The 21317-nt window shown below is 37.1% G+C and overlaps 1 protein-coding gene and 1 long non-coding RNA gene across 2 annotated transcripts; both read right to left on the reverse strand.

Moving 5' to 3' along the window:
* Positions 1-812: 812 nt before the first annotated feature.
* On the reverse strand, positions 813-15532 carry gtpbp2a (GTP binding protein 2a). Its single transcript, XM_055170737.2, has 13 exons — positions 15394-15532; positions 15142-15306; positions 14377-14403; positions 11199-11383; positions 10997-11105; positions 10395-10592; positions 8541-8715; positions 4452-4671; positions 4196-4331; positions 3865-3923; positions 3616-3787; positions 3325-3489; positions 813-2352 (listed from the first exon to the last, which is right to left on the reverse strand). The coding sequence occupies exons 2-13, from the start codon at positions 15292-15294 to the stop codon at positions 2188-2190; spliced, it is 1764 nt and encodes a 587-aa protein (XP_055026712.1). The 5' UTR covers positions 15295-15306; positions 15394-15532; the 3' UTR covers positions 813-2187.
* A 918-nt stretch (positions 15533-16450) lies between these two features.
* Positions 16451-19000, reverse strand: LOC129416443 (uncharacterized). Its single transcript, XR_008635370.2, has 4 exons — positions 18900-19000; positions 17322-17410; positions 17151-17216; positions 16451-16935 (listed from the first exon to the last, which is right to left on the reverse strand). It is a non-coding gene; the product is annotated as an uncharacterized lncRNA (long non-coding RNA).
* Between the last annotated feature and the right edge of the window lie 2317 nt (positions 19001-21317).

The raw sequence follows: 21317 nt of genomic DNA on the forward strand, positions 1-21317 counted from the left end.
TAGAAAGATCCATCAAGTCTTTTAGTTTTTGTTTAAATCAGGCTAAATGTGTACTTCTTGAATGCATTGTTCATATCATTTCACTAGAGGGCAGAATATACAACATGAAGAAACACAGCAAACTTTGTTTAAATGTATGCTAGCAATAACCATGAATGACATTGAGAAAAGGCAAAATGTTGAACTACAGATCAAATGCAAGACCTTCGTAATGTTTTCAGCATTTAGCTTGATACATATTCCCGCTTCTCCTAGTGGATAAAGGCATACTTGGTTTATCCAAGGACATCAGTAGCAATGTAAAATTGTAAAACCTTTTATATTTTTACTAAGAAATATCATTATGACTGTTTGAGAGTCTTCAGTAGTAAGCAGATATAATGTAGTGAGTGTTGACAGATGCAAACTGTTTCTCATAGATAAGAGATATAAATATCACTTCCTAAAACTCATTTTAAAGCAACTCACACATATCCGTGCGTGCAATGAAGATTTAATGACAAAAATCATAAGATTATGCTATGGACAGTCATCTATTTGGGAATTAATTAGTAATTACCTATTATTAGCAAAATTGTTTATAAAATTACTTCTTAACAGCAATAAACTTTAAACAAACTAAAAAAGGTTTATATATTTATATAAAACCTCATTTATTTAAGGACTGGGTTTATCAATATCTTACCTAAAATTATTTCAGCAAAACATTTCTTCACTAGTACGGTATGGGACAAGTTAAACCAAGCTGGATTTTTTTTTGTTTCCCAGCTCTCATCCATTCCAAGACTAATGACACATGAATTCATCAAGCGTGAATATAATAAAGATTTTAATTTTGTACACCACAATATACAAATAAACTTACATAAATTCACCAGAAAAGGGTAAAATATTAAAAATATTTTTGAAGAAACATCTAGCAACCAGAAAAGTAACAGGCATTGAAAAATGCATAAGAAAAAAATCATTTGGAATTGATTTAAAACAATGTGGTATCAGGTGTCTATTATATATTCATTGTCAAATACATTGTTTATCTTCCTTTAAAATTGCACAGGAAAGACAAAACAGTGATATTTTAGAAACCTCAAAGTGAATATTACACACTCACACAGGCACAAAGTGTCTTCATATGCTATTCAATAATGAGACTTTCAGATAAACAACCATGCAGTGGTAATAAGACGAGAACTAGCTTAACAAAACCTCAACCTCTTTCAACATCTTAATTTTAAAAGGTTTAAATTGAACAGTGTTAGCACCAAATCAAGTCTTAAGTAAACCTGGAAACTTTGTGGTGCAATAAAACAAACTCAAAATTCAGTCATACGAACAATCTAAAACCAGTAAGCCAAGACAAGAAATGCTTAAAGCCAGAAACGAAATCAACAGCGTAGAAATATATAAGATTTCTTTGCATGTTTGAATAAAAGAAAGTATCCTGAAGGTTTGTGCAATCTACTACTACTCCTCCAAATCTGGAGTTGACTAGTTAACTGCTTATAAGAACTACATCAGTCATTCCTGAGCTACTAAAGCACTTGAGTAAACTAGATTACATTCTGTCTCAGATATTTCCAAAAGCAGCAAGGGTGAAAGAACACTTGGTGGTAAGACAAGACGTTTATATTAACATTATTGCCCATTATCAGAGACTTAACGCCACAACAATAAAAGGCAATGTGGAGATTTGGTAGAGCAGAGTTTCATGTAAGGTGGAGATATAAAACTCTGTTGACTAGCTGCCTTGACAATAAATAATTTTTCATTGACATCAGCAATAAACTATAAAAACTACTACCAAAACATTCGTTGTCTTTGGCAGCTGTGCTATATTTACATCTGTCCTTTCCTTTGGTTACTGAACAATGAATGCTTAAGGACTACTGTTGCCCACAAACAAGCTTTATCGGACAGTGTTTGGATGTTAAAAACTGCTCATTTGGAGTTAAGAGAATCACATTTAAAAGACAGACGTGTGAAAGGTCATCAGTTATGATTTAAACTTGTGTGTTTAAACATAAGAGGACCGACACACTGATTAAATCAATCCATGAGGGCATGGACTCAAGACTTGGAAAAGGCTTGACGTTGACAAAGTGAGAATAAATGGAAAAGGGAAAACAGTGAAGGACGAGGAGAAAGATAGATCAGTGGATGACTGAAGGGAGTTTGCATTTGTTTGCATCAAGAGCTGTGCTGGTACTGGGAGGCAGGCTGTAGTTTGGTGACCTGTCCGATGCCTTTGGTAACTCCCTCTCTGAAGAGCAGCTTGGCGCCCACCTTCAAGTACTCTGGGTGTTTGATAAACTTGAATCGTACCACAGCTTTCTCACCTGTCCTGAGCTCATCCTGAGAAAAGATTAATAATGGAAATTTAATCTGTACCGTAAAACTTCAAATAATAGCCGAGTCCCAAATAGACGCCTGTCTCTTTTAGACGCCTGGTGTTACGACAGGTTTGGGTAAATAAACGCCTGTCTCAAATAAAGGCCTGGTCTGTTTTTTAGTTTTGGGTTGTATTTAATCTTCTAAAACCCATAAGATAGTCTGTTTAAGACAGTTCTATGGTGCAGATTGAACACGCTAAAGTTTTTTTTTTGCTTACCGGTAGATGTCACGTGACAGACGCAGTCATTCCGTTACTCATCACTATGACAACACAACAAGCTTCGTCGTCAGGATTGAGGTGATGATGACAGTAGCAAAGTGGTAATCGGGAGAGTCAGAACTATTTCCCCGTGGGCCGGTAGTGTTTTGAGCCGCTGATAATAGCCGGGCTTTCAGTCTTTTGTCATGCATGCACTCCCGCCACACATTGTTTTCTCACGTGGAAACACTATTTATCATATTTAATATGCTGCAGCGCCTAAAATGTATCTGGCCGCACTGCTCTCTCTCTCTATCAAGCCCGTCTTCCCCAGAGTTCTAGTCGAGCGAGCCAATACAAAAAAAAGAAAGAGGCTACACAATAGCCAATCAGAAAATAGCACTGTTGTATCTGGGTAAGATTTCACGCAACAACCAATAAAAAAACATATCCTTGTTTGCTTTATTTATACTGCCAATAATTTAAGACTGTTATTATTACACAAACTAATTTGTTAAACACATTCAAATTAAAAATAAAACGTAATATGTGGTAACCTCCTGCTGTCATGCTGGAACAATTAAATTAAAAGCCTGTCTCTTATAGACGCCTGTCTCCTTTAGACGCCTGGTGTGATGATAGGTTTGGGAAAATAAAAGCCCGGGCTATTATTTGAAGTTTTACGGTATGCAGTTCCCTATCTATTGAAAACGACGGACAGATTAAAAACACACCTTTCCTTGTAGAGCCTCAACTGTGGCCGTCTGTCTGATGTTGCCTACGTGGACGGTCACCTGGAAACCCTTATGGAAGGTTTTAGCATGAAACAGTAAAATGATTTCTGCCTCAAACTGCCAGCAGATAGTGGGGTTCATCTCTGGACTAACCATCACCATACCCTGCAAAAGACCAACCAAGTGACCCATAAAGTATCTTCAGAGCGAGTGATGTAAATAGGCCATTAAATAGTATTCAAAATCATCTTTAGATGCAAGTGCTAGTTCGTACACACAGTCAACACTAACCTTTCGTAACAGAGAACGCTCGAAATCCCCCAACGCCAATGTAGCTGCCTGACCAGCCCTGAGCACTCGACATCCGGAGCGATTCCTCTGAATGCTGCACACCGTCAACTCCCGAAACTTGCCATCATCGGTGGGTCCCACCACCAGCTGCTCGCCCTCCCGGCAGATCCCGCTGTATGGAAACAGAGCGATTAGATAACCAACGACAACTGGTTTTGAACACCGTTACTATGGTAGAGGAGGACGGACCTGTAAAGAGTTCCACCGACTACTGTCCCAACATCTGGAACTGTATAGATCTCATCAATCTGAAGGGTCACAAAACGCACAAAAACATTAAAGCGGTTATAAAAATGTACACACCCTTCTTGTCACAGAATCTCTTCAATGAAAGTATACGGGGAGCTTAATCAAAGGGCAGAAGTAGTGTCAAATTCAAGGCCACAAACTTGAGTCTGTACCCCACTGTAGCATATTCAACTTGGTTAGTTGTTAAATTAGTCGCAAGAACTAATTTTCAGAATAAATCATGTTGTGTTCTTCAGATGAAAGTGGTTTGGATTGGCATGAAAAACTCTACCTGAAACTCAGTGAGCTGCTGCATGAGTTCTTCTTGTTCCTTGCTGTTGCTCAATGGAGGTAGGATGTTAAAGAAGACCTTTAGTAAATCCAGACTCTCACCCGATACACAGGACAGAGTGAAGATCGGTGTGATGCTGTAAAGTCACAAGACATCAGTCAAAACACTCTTGCTCTTTTCTCTCTTCCGATCTTTTGTTATCGAAAAGTTCACTTTAGATTGTTTTAGTGTAGCGTTAGGAGTATAAGGGGTTTACCTGGGCGACTGTGCAAACTTTTGGGCGGCAGTGACGGCGTCATCTGTAGTAGACACCAGCATGGGCACCTTGTTGCATCCGGGCTGTTTGAGGATGCGTTCTAGCTGCCGGACCGTACGCTCAACCGTGCTCTTAGTGCACAGGTCCACTTTACTGATGACAATGAAAATGGGCACCTTCAACGCCATGGCAAGACCCAAGTGCTCCCTTGTGGTACCCGCTAGGAAAAGAAAGAAAAACTACTCAACAACTCCCAACATAGTGAAAAGAGACGACACATCTAGGAAATCTAGGAGCCAAAAGCTGCGTCCCAATTCGAAGGCTGTATTCTGAGACAGATTGCGTTACAGTAGCGTGACTAAAGGCTAGTAACCAGGGGTGCAAACTCATCAGGGGTGAAAAAGGTGACAAGACACAAGCGCTCTTATATAAGCGGATACGCGGCTTGCACGCTCCTCTTAAACAGAAACAGGTATATAGCGCATATAGCACTGTTGTCAACGGCTTAAAATCACTTAACTTAAAACTGCACTGCGTGAACAAATGTTAAGCTTTATGACCACGCGCACAGCAATGTGACGTGGGCGCATAACCTCAAATGAGAAAATACTACGAGTTAAGTATGTGCACTCAATCTGCAGACTGCTTAAACTTCGGCAGCAAATGAGGTGGCTATAAATTGTAAAACATAACCCGCCAAACTGGCTAGTAATTTGACATCGTTACCACAATAGCTGGACATGATTTTAATAATTTCATTTACTGCTACCATGTCGCAGACCCCCCCCCCCCTCACCCCTCATTTTCAAAAACTTATCGGATCTAGACGAATCACAAGAATGACCTATTTTGTATCAAAAAACTGCGAATTTCGCCGAAAGGTGACAAGTTTGCACCCCTGAGTAACGGTACATTCACACGGGGGTCAGCGTTAATGCTTGACGAGAGCGTGTCTGAAATGTGGCCAACAGCCAATCACAGTGGCCGCAACACATGCTCCTCTGTTCTCCGGTCTTGCATAAATGTAATTGGCTGGCTCTGCACTAGGTTATTTGCATAAAGGCAATCTGATTGGCGCTTGAAAAGTTTAGAAATTTCACAACTTCTGCTGTGAGCAACACCATTGACGTGACGCAGACCGATCCACAATTCAGTTCGGCAACGCATGACATCACCCACTCAAAGTAAATGAGAAGCGTTATCGCTGATGCCCCATGTACGGCTGTCCCAATCCGAAGGCTGCTTAAAACGAAGCCTGAAAATGGGTTCTTATTTCTCCCCGCTGCTAAGGACAGAATGAATGGATCCTTCACAGCCTAGGCTATTAAATCCGTTGAATCTACATGAACGTGTCACAAATAAATAATGGAACCAGAAAAATATACATTTTATTTGACAAAATAAGTCAGAAACGTCTCAGCTGTATCCCGCGTGCGCATACAGCAGGTGACACAAATTATGGATCCTCCGAAGGCTAGACTGTCTCATTTCAGTTCTCTTCGCAGACTTCGTAGCCTGCGACCTCCAAAGAACGAGTACTCGCTTTCGAGGGTGCGCCCTTCGAAATTGGGAAACAGCTTACGTCAGCTTGCAATGTAACTCGAGTTAGTCTAAGAGGACATCTATAGCTATTCACAGACCATCTGATGCATAGGTGATTCTCACGAAACTATTGAAACACCACGGCACTAATGATTTTAGCTTTAAAATGTGTAATATAGTAACATTAAAAAGCATCAGAATTACCACAATACTGTGTTCTACCTTGCACAATGTGTGATTTCAACATAAGAATTTATAATTGTAAATTTTATCTCATTTTCTGCTGAAATTCTCATTACCGCAATGTGTCCGGCTGTGTTTGAACATGCGTTATGTTGTAATTTAATCAAATTAACACAAAAATATTAAGAAAAAAAATAAATGGATGTTTTGCTAGACTACTTTAGATGACAGAAAAAATATTTAGTGAATATTCATGTATAATAATAATGAAGAAAAATTAGGAAAATGATGTGTCCATGCCTGATGTTCTCATCCTCCGCAACACTTTTTGAGAACAGTTTAAGCACACATACAGAATTTTAATAAAGTTTGATTTTGAGTGACCAAGCACATGGACCAGTTACTTCAAGATGGCTACCAGGTCAGATCATTTTTTACAGTTAATTTGAAATATTGCCTTCTCAGAATGCTTACACAACATTTTGATTATCATTACCGCAACAGATGCTTATTAAATGTTAATTTAATTAATAGAAGCATAACACTTTGATTTTAAATGCATGTGCAGAATCTCCAAATTATGTTCTTTCAGGTTTGTCATGTCATTTTGAAAATATGTCAGTGTTGATGTTTTGTGACTGTTGCGGTAATGAGATTTTTTAGGACTAATTTTTTTAATTATGTTACAAAAATTGTTAAATGATAAGTAAAAGTTTTTAAATTAATGTTCCCATTTACTCCAGACTTTGTTTTTCAATGTCTGGTGGGAAAAAAAGTAAATTTAAGCAATTTTTACATTTTCATGCTTGATATTTTTAAAACCAAGTTTTCGTGAGAATCACCGAAAGAACTGGTTAAAATCTGACACACTTTTCAACTACTGGAGTTCAGGGCATGCATGTCCATTGGGATGGTTTTGATACACAAAGCCAGCAACCCTGGCTGTGCGCTTGTGCAGACGTTTGATTGGGACTATACAGAATGTACATGTAAACAAACATTTTAATCAGATTACAATGTTAAGGGTGCATGCAAACTGTATTGTCATAACCTTCAATCGGATTAAATTCAGTCAGATTCAGTCAAAATTTTGTGCATGCAAACACAGCCAGGGACAGCAGACAGAGGTGCGTGTGCCATTCCAAGTATATTAGCATTTTAAGTAAGATGAAGCACCAATCAAGTTGGCCCAGGGTTATGTAAGTGTGTGATGAGCATTAGCAGGTCAATTCACAGCAAAAGGTGTTGAGTTTCACCCTGTTGACATTCCTTTCTAAAACTCACATACACCCCTCCCACATCAGCTGATTCACACATTCACAGTATGAAAATAAGCCACTCGGGTAACATCCAGACGTCACACACGATGAGACATAAAGTGAAATCCGTCTAAAGTCCACCCATCATTCGAGGTTAATGATTGGTGGATCGGCTGGGTCTGTGTTTGCATGGATTTGCGTATGGAAAAACCAAAAGTCAAGCAGACATCATGTACTGACGTTAAGCTGGTGTCAAGGTTTGGCAGCGGGGCATCGTGTTCCTCTTTCAAAGATGTGTGTGACCCACTCTATATCTATATCTTCTATTTCTGGCACACTTCTTCCCCCAACCAAAACAACATGGCACTCGGGCGTATTTTACAAGAACACAACAAAGAAGGACAGTGGTGTAGATGCAATCTCAAATGTTTAGCAAGAAATCTACCAAATATCATAAAAACTAAACTAGGCTGGTAATAAAAATAATATGGTTTACTGGGAGCTCTAACCAGACGTGATGCATGTTACACAATGATGCACAATAGTATATAATCATCCAAAGCCCTGATTGTGTTTAAGCTACAATGTGAATGGCTGATTAATAGCTTTCTGTATGTTAGAGATAAATAGGAGAACTTTACATTTACACACACACACATTTGGAGGATGCGTTTATCTTTACAGTGTATCCTGTAATCTCTACATGTGATCAGTTCACACTCAGAACCATCCTAATGCTCTGAGCTCCAGGAATCCCAAATAAACAAATGAGCATTGATAAAATGACAGTTGTGTCTGATCACAGGCTGTGGTTTTGCTGTAATGCTCAGACAGAATCAGACTGACATGGCTTAGGTTTCATTCCCGACCTGATCGTTGACCCGAGCTCTGTGATAGTTCATAAAACTGAGGGTGGTGCTTAAGACTTACATAAGATCATATATTATTAGCCAAGAGCACAGCTGATTTACTGTACCATAACAATAACAGACTGACCGAATTGAACTCTATCAGGTTTATTCGCTGGCTCTCTACTGTATATCCTAAAGAGAAACAGCATAAAGAAAGCAAGCAAAACACTCTCAAACACGGCATGAATGCTTACCGATGCCAGTGTTAGCACTGACGACAAGCATGGCAAAATCTGGACAGTAGCTGGTTAAGCCAAAGATGGTGGTCTTCAGATATTTGTGGTGGCCTGCCAGGTCAATAAAGGTGATCATTTTTGAGGCGCTCTCACAGATCTCCTCCGCTGTTCGGGACTCGCTGTAGTTCACAACCTGTGGTGAGGTCAGACACCAAAAGTTTAATCACGTCATTCATCACCGCTATAACTGTTCAGTATTAAAGGTGAATTTCAGAGAAGGAGATGTGAGGATATTTACAGTTCTAACAGAAGATACAGTTTAATAGCGAGTAGATGTAGGCAGGACTACTTTATTCATACATGAAAGTAGGGCTGCACAATGTTTATAAAATATGCAATGTGCATTTCTACTGTTGAATGCTGTGATAACAATATTTTTGCGATTTATTAATTCGATGCGTTTTTCTTTATTAGCTTTTTTATCATTGAAATAAACAGGAAATACATTCTTCTAATGACAGGGCCCGTGTCACAAGACTTGTTTAAGATGTCAAATAAATCTTTGGTGTCCCCAGAGTACGTATGTGAAGTTTTAGCTCAAAATTCAATATAGATAATTTAGTATAGCATGTTAAAATTGACACTTTTGTAGGTGTGAGCAAAAAATTTGCCGTTTTGGGTGTGTCCTTTAAAATGCAAATGAGCTGATAAATTCAAACACTGATTGCAGTGATGGTGGTTTGTTGCAATTGAAACTCAATTGTGCTGTCAATTATTTTCTCTCTTTGGACTAAATAGCTGTGCCGTGGTTGGATAGAGCAGATTAAGGGGCGGTATTATTATAATAAGATCTCCTTATGACATCATAAGGAGAGCCAAATTTCAATTACCTAATTTTTCACGTGCTTGCAGAAAATGGTTTACCAAAACGAAGTTACTGGGTTGATCTTTTTCACATTTTCTAGATTGATAGAAGTACCCGGAACCCAATAATAGCACTTAAAGATGGAAAAGTCAGATTTTCACCCCATGGCCCCTTTAAACCTATTTCAGGCTAAAAAAAGTAGAAGTAGTTTTTTAGGCACAAGTTTGTCGATGTAGTTTTCCTCACTCATCTCTACTCTTGTCATATTTATTTTCCGCTCTCTGCTTCGCCTAGGTTCACCTTTGCGCCTGACATTTAGCCAATAGTTTTAACAGTATAGAGACAGAGCGCAGCGCGTCATAACCTGAAAACCACGCCCACCGGAGGGGAAAACAATCCAGCGGTCTCCATTCACTTTGTATTGAGAGAGGCCGCCTCCTTGTCGTATAACAAAAAACAGAATAATGCCTAAAAGCTGCTGTGTGACAATATGTACAGCTAACAAGCCAAAGAACCCAGAAATAAGTTTTTATAAGCTGTCGAGCTCAAAAACGAGCGTTTGCAGACAGAAAAGTGGAAACAGGCAACTTTTCATAGTACTCATATTAGTAGAACTGTGTCCACTAGGGGGAAACGCCCGGTGGGCGTGTTTTTCAAATTTGCATAACTGCGCTCTGTCTCTATAAGACCTACTTGGCGGGTATTTAATAGGGTCCCTTCTGATTGGTTAAACTTGGACAATCTAAGCATGCAAAGTAGTTATGACAACTCTCAGCGATACCCATATGGCAAATACTGTTATTACGTTAACAATTAATTTTCTATTTATCGTGCAGCCCTACATGAAAAACATTGAAATTAGAGAGCAATATATTCTTGTTAAGCTATTGATTTATTTTCAATCTGCGTTTGTTTATTTTCTTGATCATTTATTATACAGGGCAGTGGCGTAAAGACACAAGCACTTTATAATCATTAAATTACCTTTAAAGGATATAAACCCTCACCTCTCCTTTGCTGTCAAAGCCCAGAATCTCAATGCTGATACTAGAGGTTCTTCCTGTCTGGATTTCGTGAAGGTGTCTGAAGAGGTTAAGGCGTGCTCGGCCTCTGCCATTATCCAGCTCTCCTTGTGTAAGTACACCGAGAAGAGTGGACTTACCCGAGTCCACATTACCCAGCACAGCTACCCGCAGGTCCAAAAACTGTCGATGGATCAAATAAAGGTGTCAAGTCAATGTATAAGCACCTCAGTTCACAAAAACAGAAAATACTTTATACAGCTTCTACATTTAAGCCATTTTTACACCGGCCTATTACTATGATAAAAGTGATAATGCTACATATGCTAAAAGAAACACTAAATCTTTTACAACAGTGCATAACACACATTCAGACAATGACATACATAAGATGAGTATGACACAAATAACATTTTTACACCTGGTCACCCCATGCATTTAGAGAGTTTTTCCATTTCCATTCATCCACATAAATGCATCTTGGCTAAATGGATATTAATCCCATCTTCTTCCCAGACCACCTCGTGGTTTGAGCAATCGGATTTAAATCCGTTTCGAGGGGATCACATTGTGTGTGTAATGTTTACCTGCTGATCATCAGGTACTTTTCTTACAAGGACTTCAGCTATTTTATGCATCTCGTCCGAGTCATAATCGACCTCCCTCTCCCTGAGGACTGTGATGTCAGCACCCACCCTGAACACATCACAGACACAAACAAATGAACACAGTCCTGACCTGACAAAAACACTTCTGTATGCACAATGAATGGTGTGTTAGTGTTCATACTTGTCAGCCATCTTGCGGAGTGTTTTAAGCGAGGCTTTCATATCTTCCTCTGACAGACCCACCAGCAGGCCATTGTCCTCTACACCGATCTGATAGACAGCCTCTCCTTTACCTTCCTGTAATCTCCACTTCATCTGTGTGGCCAGATGCTCAAAACGATACTGTGTAGGGTTCACCAACTTCAGCTAGGTCCAAAAAAACAACAACATAAAACAATAAAGGGGCTTTAGTAGTCATCAGTATGAACAGGTTTAATGCTATAATGATGGGAGTGTTCATGTGATGAGTCTATGTCCATTAAAGGCACCACTGTTCAGTTTAATTGACAAATTGTCTGTGATGTTTGTTTTTTGTGTTAGTTGGTTAAGTGCTGGCTAAATGAATCAATGTAAAAGGTAAACAGGTTGTTGTTTATCTATAGCCGTGTACATTAACAGAGGTGTGGCCGAGCTCTTACATCAGCCGGTCAATGATGATGATCTCTGGATAGTCTATGTGTGTATCGAATGTTTTACAAATGTATGCGTTCATCTGTAGATTATTATAACATTTATCCTATTTTCATGTTGTGAATTTTACTATATTAAAACTTGTGCTGTCTCTTGAGCGGGACACCTGAGTTTTCGTCCATATTTTGCATTTAAATTTTCACAAAAAATTATATGGGGTCGTTTCCCAGACAGAAATTCTCTTAAATCAGGACTACTAGGCCTTATTTTAATTAGGAAATATAACTAGTTTGCCTTACTAAAACATTACTTGTGTGCATGTTTAGGCTAAACAAAGGGCACTGATGTATTTTAAGATATGTCAGTGCAGGTTGTTTTCAGTTTGGATAGCTCGCCTCTTACATTTATTTTAGTCTAGGTCTAGGAATAGTCTAATCCCTGTCTGTGTAACTGCTCCTATATCATTGGATATAAGTGTTTTGCATGTGAATTCAGTGTTTTGCATGTGAATCCAATGTGAATTCTTATCCAATCATGACAAACTGTATATGAAAGATTTTAAGAGTGTAGTTTTCATATTTCACCACCATTTTGGGAAAATTATGACATAGTGAAAGTCAGGCTGTGTCCAAATAACCACACTTGTGGTCTTGGCCACTTGAGAGCGCATGCACGTGACAGGAAGTAAGTGCGCCAGACTGTACCATGTCTTAAAACTGGCAAAGTCCCTCCAAATCTCACCAGATGTCGTGGAAACATAATTGTAAGTTAATAAATGGATTTGACATATTTTGGTAGTAAAACGGAAAGTGTTCCAGATTTCATTGGTGCAAACATTATGTATTTTGTAAAACATCTCTAACTGCTTTTATAACATTAAAACAACATTAATGGTGTTGTTTATTCGGGGACGACTACATAAACAATAAACTTTAATAAAGCTACATGCAGAAAATTAAGAGCTTTTTACATGTGCAAAGAATTCTGCATCTGAAAGTTTCAGATAAGTGTAGATAATAATCTTTAAATGTCAATTTATTTATTCATTTATTTATGTGTTCATTTTATTTAAAGCAAACCTTAAAAATATATAAGTACCCTAAATAAAAATGAATATGTTTAGGTGCAAATTGCTGCCACTTGCAGGATTGACATTTTAACACTTGCTAAGTCTGTCCCATTGGGTAAATAATTTTTACATGCACGCTTGGGATCTTCACGCCCACTAGAACACTTGGGCAAAATACAGAAAATACGTCACGTAAGTATTCAAGCGGTCAGACCGCAAGTGTGGTTATTTGGATGCAGCCTCAGTTTCTAAAATGTCTAGGGGCCACAGGTGGACCCAATTTGTTGTTATATGGGTGATTCTCACGAAAACTTGGTTTTAAAAATGTCAAGCATGAAAATGTAAAAATTGCTCAAATTTACTTTTTCCCCATCAGACATTAGAAACAAAGTCTGGGAACATTGATTTAAAAACTTTTACTTATCATTTCAAAAATAAGTCCTAAAAAATCTCATTACCGCAACAGTCAACAACTTCAACACTGTTATAAAAGTTAATATATTTTTACATTTTCAAAAATGGATTATTAATAGTCATGCACAGTAAATTGAAATTCTGAAATAATATTTATGTTTAATTTATTTTTATTTTTTTAGCTCATATACCGCAACACCTTCCACAACTTACAACTATTTTTTTATATTTCGAAGAAACCTGACATATTTTCAAAATGACATGACGAACCTGAAAGAACATAATTTGGAGATTCTGCACATGCATTTAAAATCAAAGTATTATGCTTCTATTAATTAAATTAACATTTAATAAGCATCTGTTGAGGTAATGATACATAGGTTTCGGAAATGAGGTTAATTATTTCGGTAATGAGAATTTCAGCAGAAAATGAGATAAAATTGACAAATTATAAATTCTTATGTTGAAATCACACATTGTGCAAAGTGGAACACAGTATTGTGTTAATTCTGATGCTTTTTAATATTACTACATTACACATTTTATATCTAAAATCATTAGTGCCGTGGTGTTTTAATGGTTTCGTGAGAATCACCCATATATGTATAGCACTAATACCCTTTTCTAAACCTAAACAAGCTTGACAAAGCATGTATCATTGGGAAGCTCTAAGAATGTAGCTTTCATATTTTAAAAACTTTTAGAAGTAATAATAATGCAGTGACAGTAATTGATTAATTTGTGACAAGAGTATGCCGCAAACCATTGACACCTAGTGGCCGTGCATGGTAAAACGACTAAAGCTGTGACACAAACCTCTTTTTTTAAACTTGGAATTTGAATCACAACTACTTAAATTTTATAGCATTTCTGGCATTAAATTTGTTACATTTTCATTTTTATGATTTTACGTATAAAAGATAATACTTGCTTGCATTATTTTTATTTATTACAACGAATGTAAATTGCTAAAACATTTTTATTTCACTTTCGGGAAAACTTTAAAGTGTCTTCTTTAAAACAAGACCAAGATTAGGCATCTAGATGCCAGAGTTATATTAATTTGAAGGTGCGCGTAACTTTTTCACCCCCTCCCCCCACTCAAAAAGGCCTGCGGCTGTTGTCTTAAATTATGTAAAATGTTTCAAACCCTTGAATTTAAAAGCTTATGCTTAAAAGCTTGTAATAAGTGTTAATATTTGTGGCAAAAAGATTTATACAGATGTCTGCTTGTAGTGAGTTTTACCTTGTATTCAATGTTTCCCTCTTCAGACTAAAACAAAAGACAGGAGAGAGAGAAATAAAGAGTTTACTGAATAGAGCTGCTGAAAAGCTTCACGGTTCATTATTGACAAACACAAAGACTTCAGTCTACATCAGTACTGTATGAAAGGCAGAGTTAACCCGGTTTAAAGTCAATAATCCTGATGGGTCAGTTTTATTTTAGTCATTTGAAATCAATGTAGCATTTTAATTTTATTTTAATTAAGTGAACAAAGTCAGACAAGATAATCAGAGCTTCATGTTGAACATGATTCATCTTACTGACTGAATATATATCATCTGTCATGTTTCTGATATTTACAAACACAGCTGTTGTCATTTACTGTGACATCTACATCTATTTAAACTACATATTTATAATCTATACATGTTTAACGTCAATGATTTAAAAAATAAGAACTTTCCTGTACATTAAGAGCTGTTTTGACCTTCATTACTGTTTTACTTTTGCTCTAAAGTTAAATGTTGTAACATATTGCTGTAGAAGAGCCTGCCACACATTAGCTGACATGATATATTATAAACTACTTTTGTAAACCACATGTCACTTTTTAAGACTATTGAAGTGACATAGAATACATTGTGCTTTATATATAACGTTAAACAAGCACATATTGAATGACCGTAACCAAGGATACAGTCGATGTGTGTTTAAAAATAAAAGAGACGAGCAGTCAGTAAATAAGACACTGAACAGACTTTAAAGTTTTATCTGTTTGTCTCTCACCTCTGGAGGTAGATACGGCGGATTATTGCTGCCTTTGGGATGTCGACCCGAACGGTTTTTACACTTTTTACCATGTTTTGAGGCTTTTCTGCCGGCGAGCCCTCCTGCCCCCTGAGAGCTGGACCCAAACAGATCCGACACACGCGTGTCCATCCCTGTTTTACCCTAAAATAATAAAAAAAAACCTTTCTAATAAACTAAAGTATGTTTATATCACTCTACTGCATTCATTCGGTCATGATATATACATACTGATAGACAAGCTCGAGCCGGCAGGGCTCAACCCCCCAACCCGCTCGAAAACAAAACAACTCAACTTCCGGTTTGAGTTGGCGGAAGTGCGCCACACAAACTTTCAAGCCATGACGTCAGCCACGAATTTGTTAACATCTTGACTAAATGTTAAGTGTTGTTTCTGTTAATAAATACTTTTTTGTTTCTAAGGTCTGTTTATTTTAATTTTATTATATTATTACTGTATGCGTCCTGCGCAGGCTGCAGCCTTCAGATTGAGAAACGGCCTGTCGAATCTGTTGCAATCCCCGTGTAATGTGTGACTACATATTACAGACACGGAAGAAGCAAATTGCGCTTGTATTACATCAGTTTTATTATGTAAGACCCAATAATCAACTATACATTTGTATGTATAAAAGTATTAATATAAAAATAAATAAATAATTTTTATTATATTTGTATTGTTGTACTCTTTAAAACAATTAAACCTTTTCCTAAATGTAGTTGATTGTAGTAGTTGGTATATCTTTCTTGTTTTTCATCACTGCTATAAGCTATTAGGTTCACATGTGATATATTTTTTATTCCTTTGAAGTGTGTCAGTTAAGCATTTAATGTCGTTTAAAGAGGGGCGGCAAATAAAAACTAAAGTTGTTTTCTTTTTTTTACAGTCAATGGGTAAGAGTGACAACAACAGCGCCACCCCTCTGCAATCAAAATACACATTGACGTGTTTTTGGTCCCTTCGCACCGATGATTCGATAACGCTATAGGACCATAAAGAAATTCATCCTACCAAAACACTGTTGTTTTGTTGGGATTTTATTATCATTAATATTATTATCATTAATATTTTTTTCGGCCCTAAACTGGTCGTGCTGACCGGTGCTGACCAAACGGCCCAACAAAAGGCATCGCCTCTATCCAATAGTATATTCCTGCACAACCGGAGGCTGCAGTTTTATGACCGCAATTCTATGACCCTACGTTTTTGTGACAGCGCCACCTACCGAACTGGATGATATAACGGCGGCTGCCGTTTCAGGTCCGCATTTCTTTGCCCCTGGTTGTTTAGTTTGTAATAACGTTTGTACATAATTATATCAATATAGTAATCTCAGTACTATTTCTTCATAAATGTAATTTTAAATGTAAGGTTAATTACCAAATGTGCTTTAAGTGACAATTTTCTGTGTAAACAAATTTACACAAACTATAAATGAAAAATGTATATTTTAAAATGTATTAGTCTTCATTTCTTGAATTATAACCCTAAACCTAAGTTAAGTTTAGCTCTATAAGCTTAACTAATTAACTAATTATCAGGTAAAATAAAGATGGAATCAGCATATGCAGTCACTAAATTACAGCCAATTTTTTAAGGTTGTAGAGAGGGAAGACAAGACTCAAGAATCATTCAAGAATGTATATTTATATGTATATATCTATATATTTACATGTGATTTTACCAGTAACATTGCAACAAACAATGCAACCAATAACAATGCAACCAATCCATCAGCTGCTGCAATTAAAGAATGGTTGCAGGCTTGAACTCTAGAGAGAGAGAGAGAGAGAGAGAGAGAGAGAGAGAGCGGGGGGTGTTAAATAAGGAACATTTGTTTAACATGCTCAACTTAAATATATATCTCTGATTTAACACTTATGTACTTGTTGGGGAGAGAGAGAGAGAGAGAGAGAGAGAGAGAGAGAGAGAGAGAGACAGACAGACAGAGACAGAATATTTGTAAGTACATAACAGCAATACCCACCAATTGAATGATCTCCCTTCTTTCCTCAATTGTTTTTCAATCTTTCGATTAAATTCTTCCCATTCACTAAAACATGTTATCAGAGAAAGTTATCACTGTTGTGTTGACAAATATTGGTAGCAAAAGGGTGCAGTGGGCACTGTGTAAAAATAATTCATATTTGACTCTGACCTGTAATCATATTTTGGACCAGAAAGGAAGACCCGCTCAGCCTCCTGTAATGATCAATTCCGGAGGACAGACAGGGCATATATGATGGCCTATAAAAATTTTAAAAATATATATATATATTGTTAAAGCACTACTGAACAGCAAGCCATTACACATGGGTCCATACAAGTAACACTAGCATGCATTTTATACAGTAGATTTTGTATGTGCAGGAGCAGGACACACATCTTACACACTTCACATCAACATGCTCTTATTATCTTGTGAAGTTGAAGTAATGTGCTGGCTAGATTAATGTACAGGTCCGTAGCCAGCCTATTGAAAGGGGGGGTTCTTTTTTTCAAAAAGTGGACCTTTTTTGCAGTTTTTCTCCTCCTTTTGTATTTAATTATGAGCAGGGCGGTCCATATATGTATTTTTCTAGGGCATGCCCCCAGGAAAAAAAAATATTTCTCTGCTCTACATATATGAATGTCAAAAAAACATCAGAAAACCAAAGAATCAAATAACTATAGATTTCAAACCATGTCAGTATATGCAGAAGATTTGTGTTGGTCATTATAGGAATGCATTGTAATAATTATTTTACCATCCTGGGCACAACGGGCTGTCAGTAAAGTAAACATAGGCTTACTGAATATAGGATCATTTTAGTGAATTTACTAAAGGCCATCAATTATTAGTTTATTAAATTAATTCAAAATATGCACACACTTATTATACACTTAATATGCTTAAATACAACATCAGTAATGCAGAGAACTAGAATTGTATAAATAGGTTGGCAGAGGCTACTTTAGGGGGTCATTATCTCATGAAAGAAAACTGTAATTATAAAAAAAGCATAAATGAACTACGATTACTTCACATTACCCACATTAGATAAATATTCTTCTTGCCCTGCATGCATTATACTAACTGTGTAAGATGTAAACATAATGCAAGCCTTAATTTTAAACTTCTCACATCTGATTTAATGTCTGTTAATGAAGCAAAAGGCTTCATGTTAACTGCAGTAACTTTAGTAAAAGTTGTTCAGAAAATCAAAATTCCACGATAAACCTTAAACTTACTTTTAATAGCAGAGCTCAACACTATAGGTTACAGTCAGGACCAGTCAGTGACTTTCTCTTCTTTTGTTGTTTAATTAACTTTAATGACTTCAACAGGTACTGTTTATTGGGCTTTAAGACCGAATGCAATAAAATGTTTAAGCCAAAAGATGAATATGGGCTCATTTAAACTCCGTGCACGCCATTACCGGTGGATGAAGCGTTGTACCGCGCACGTGATGCGTCGCGTTTTCAAGTTCAAGCTTCGCATCAGTTCAGTACAACACAGTGAATCTAATCATACAGTAAAAAAGATATCTTAACGAATTAAAGTTGTATTTTGCTAATAAACACGCTGAATAATGGGAAGTGAATTACTGGAGGGAGTTAAAGCAACGCATTAAATTTGGACACCCATATGTGCTCAGCTGCAGTAATGTTTCTTGTCTTGTCACCCTGACAATCACTGCGTTTCATACTTCACATCATTAAACTGCTGTATAATAGTCAGCGTTTAATTACTTACATCTTTCTTGCACTTCCACTAACTGCGCATCTGACCCCTGTGTTGCACCTCTGTCTGCATGGTCTGATTTTATTGGTCATCTCGGAATAATTTTGACTTTACCTTACTTAATGGGGAGCAGCGCAGACCTGTTGGCCTGTGACATCACACTACCGCAAGATCTATTTAAAAGCATACTGAGTCATTTAGTGTTGAATCTGTCTCGTGGTGCTAAGACGTCACATGCCGATCGGTCTGCGCAGCCAGAAGTCAAACGAGCGCTGAGCGTTGAGTCAAATAAAACGAGCATCAGAAAATGACAGAAATCATGCGTTCAGCTTAAATGTATCATATTAATTTGAAACAGGAACCCAGAATATTTGTCACAAGCATTGATTAAAACAATGATGACAATAATCACGCAAAAAACGACTTAAATTCTGGACCTTTTGGCAGTGAGGGGGGGGTTCGTTCGAACCACCCGAACCCCCCCCCCCCTGCCTACCGGCTTGATGTAGTCATTTAACGTTAAACTCAACAAGGATTTATAAAATGAAATATGGCCACCACGGACTAAGAATGGCGTAGTAATTTATAAAACTAGCACCAGGCGCAGAGCTATGGGCTGGCCCGCCCAATCAGAAATGTAAAAAATACTACTCTGTATAGTTAGACATGTATACTACTTTATGTGGTGTAATTTATCTATTGCATGTTATGTTAAAAACAGTAAAATTATAAGTAAGCCTGATAACTATTTAAAAACTATTAAAGCAGTTGAATGTTGCGTTATAATGAAATATTCCCGAGCAGCTTTCAGCCATGATCCCTTTGAGAACTTTTTTTGAAAGCAAGTAGAAAACGTATTTTGAATAACAACACGTTATATGTGCTGCGCGCTTTCCTCTCAATAACATAAACACACAACAAATATGACAGCGGAGTAAAAAATAGAAAGAAAACATCTGATCATAGTGATGTTGTTTGATATAGCGATATAGCAGCACTATAAGTCACGCCACGTTTATTGCTACACTTTATACAATATAGCCTATTGCTTTTAAGCAACAAATAGCCTATCATAACAACCTATAAGCCTACTGTGTAATTGAGACATTAATTTAAGAAAGACGTAGGCTGCGGAAATATAGTGGGTTCACTTCAATCCACACCACAGACGTTCTTGGTTTGCTTCTTATTTATTAAATCGAGGCAATTGTTTGATCAAACATTGATTAATATTAAGATACAATTTATACAAAACGAAATTCATTTTAAAGCAAGTCTTTCTACAAAACAAACCTCGCAAAATCGCTTGCCCGACGTCCATTACGGGCTTTGCGAATTCATGTCGGGCTAAAAAAAAATGATGCGCCTTGGCCGTCGGGCGGAGGAAAAAATATTGTAATGTGTTTGCATTCTCTCAGATTTAGTTAGGTAATTATGTTGTATGTAATTCGGCGTCATAGCCATTACTATCCTCACTAACAAGTGAAACTGTCAGGAAATGAAGTGAAAGCATTAAATCCATTATTCCTTTCGTTCACGTCTGATATGCGCGCTCCTCGGCTCCGCTCTTAGGCTTGCTCTTGTGCTCATCAAAAAGTATATTAAATGTTTATTTATTTGTCATTTCGTTTAACCCCAGAGTCTAACATTATTCTAGCAATTCCCTTTTTCTTTTTTTATTTAGTAAGTTAACTTAAATATGTGAGAACGAAAATATATTTTTAGTGATTTGCATGAAGAGAATATGATGTTAGAAGCTTCATTTTAAGCATTTAGTAACCGTATTTATTTAAACACTTTAATAGGTTATTTAAAAAAGTATAAGGTTTTTTTGGGTTCATTTATATTTCCTGTCACTGTGTGCAGGTTCTTTTTTGTAGGCTATGAGAGCCCAATATTTAATAAATGTCACGTTGCATTACAATTTAAAGTAGGCTATCAATAATGTCAAAAATGTGACGTGCAGTTCGGGTGTGTGTGTATGCTGTTTAAATTAGTGTTCTGAAGTTTTGACGAATTTTATAGACTTGTTATAGTTTCTTATTCAAAAGTGACACCCATAGATTCAGGCCCACCCGGACTTAATCCATGCCCACCCATATGTCACGTTCTGCATCCGCCACTGACTAGCACACTAATTTTTAATTCGCGGGATTTATTTATCAATTTAGTTCGCGCTATGTAAACTTTGCCTCGTTTAAACGTTATAAAATAAAACTTCATTAAATCGGTACTCATTTTTGTGAAAACTGTTTCGAAAATCCGATAGTTCACCAGTAGGGGGAGTTGATCACAAATGAGCAGTGTCTAATATGGTTTAAGTGAACTTGGGTCGGTTTTTTACTATTATAAGTTCATAAAACATGTATCCTTCTGAGTGATAACGCTACCATTTGCCTAGTTTTTATATATAGACAGATTAATGACAAA

Source organism: Misgurnus anguillicaudatus, chromosome 11 (assembly GCF_027580225.2).
Source record: "Misgurnus anguillicaudatus chromosome 11, ASM2758022v2, whole genome shotgun sequence".
In the NCBI taxonomy this organism is placed as follows: Eukaryota; Metazoa; Chordata; class Actinopteri; order Cypriniformes; family Cobitidae; genus Misgurnus; species Misgurnus anguillicaudatus.

Excerpts from the sequence above, each read along its gene's own strand:
- gtpbp2a (XM_055170737.2), bottom strand. The coding sequence starts at position 15,294 with ATGGACACGCGTGTGTCGGATCTGTTTGGGTCCAGCTCTCAGGGGGCA. Across the intron at positions 4,672-8,540 it reads CAGTGCTAACACTGGCATCG|CGGGTACCACAAGGGAGCAC; the intron begins GTAAGCATTCAT and ends TTCTTTTCCTAG. Across the intron at positions 2,353-3,324 it reads TTGAGGCTCTACAAGGAAAG|GATGAGCTCAGGACAGGTGA; the intron begins GTGTGTTTTTAA and ends ATCTTTTCTCAG.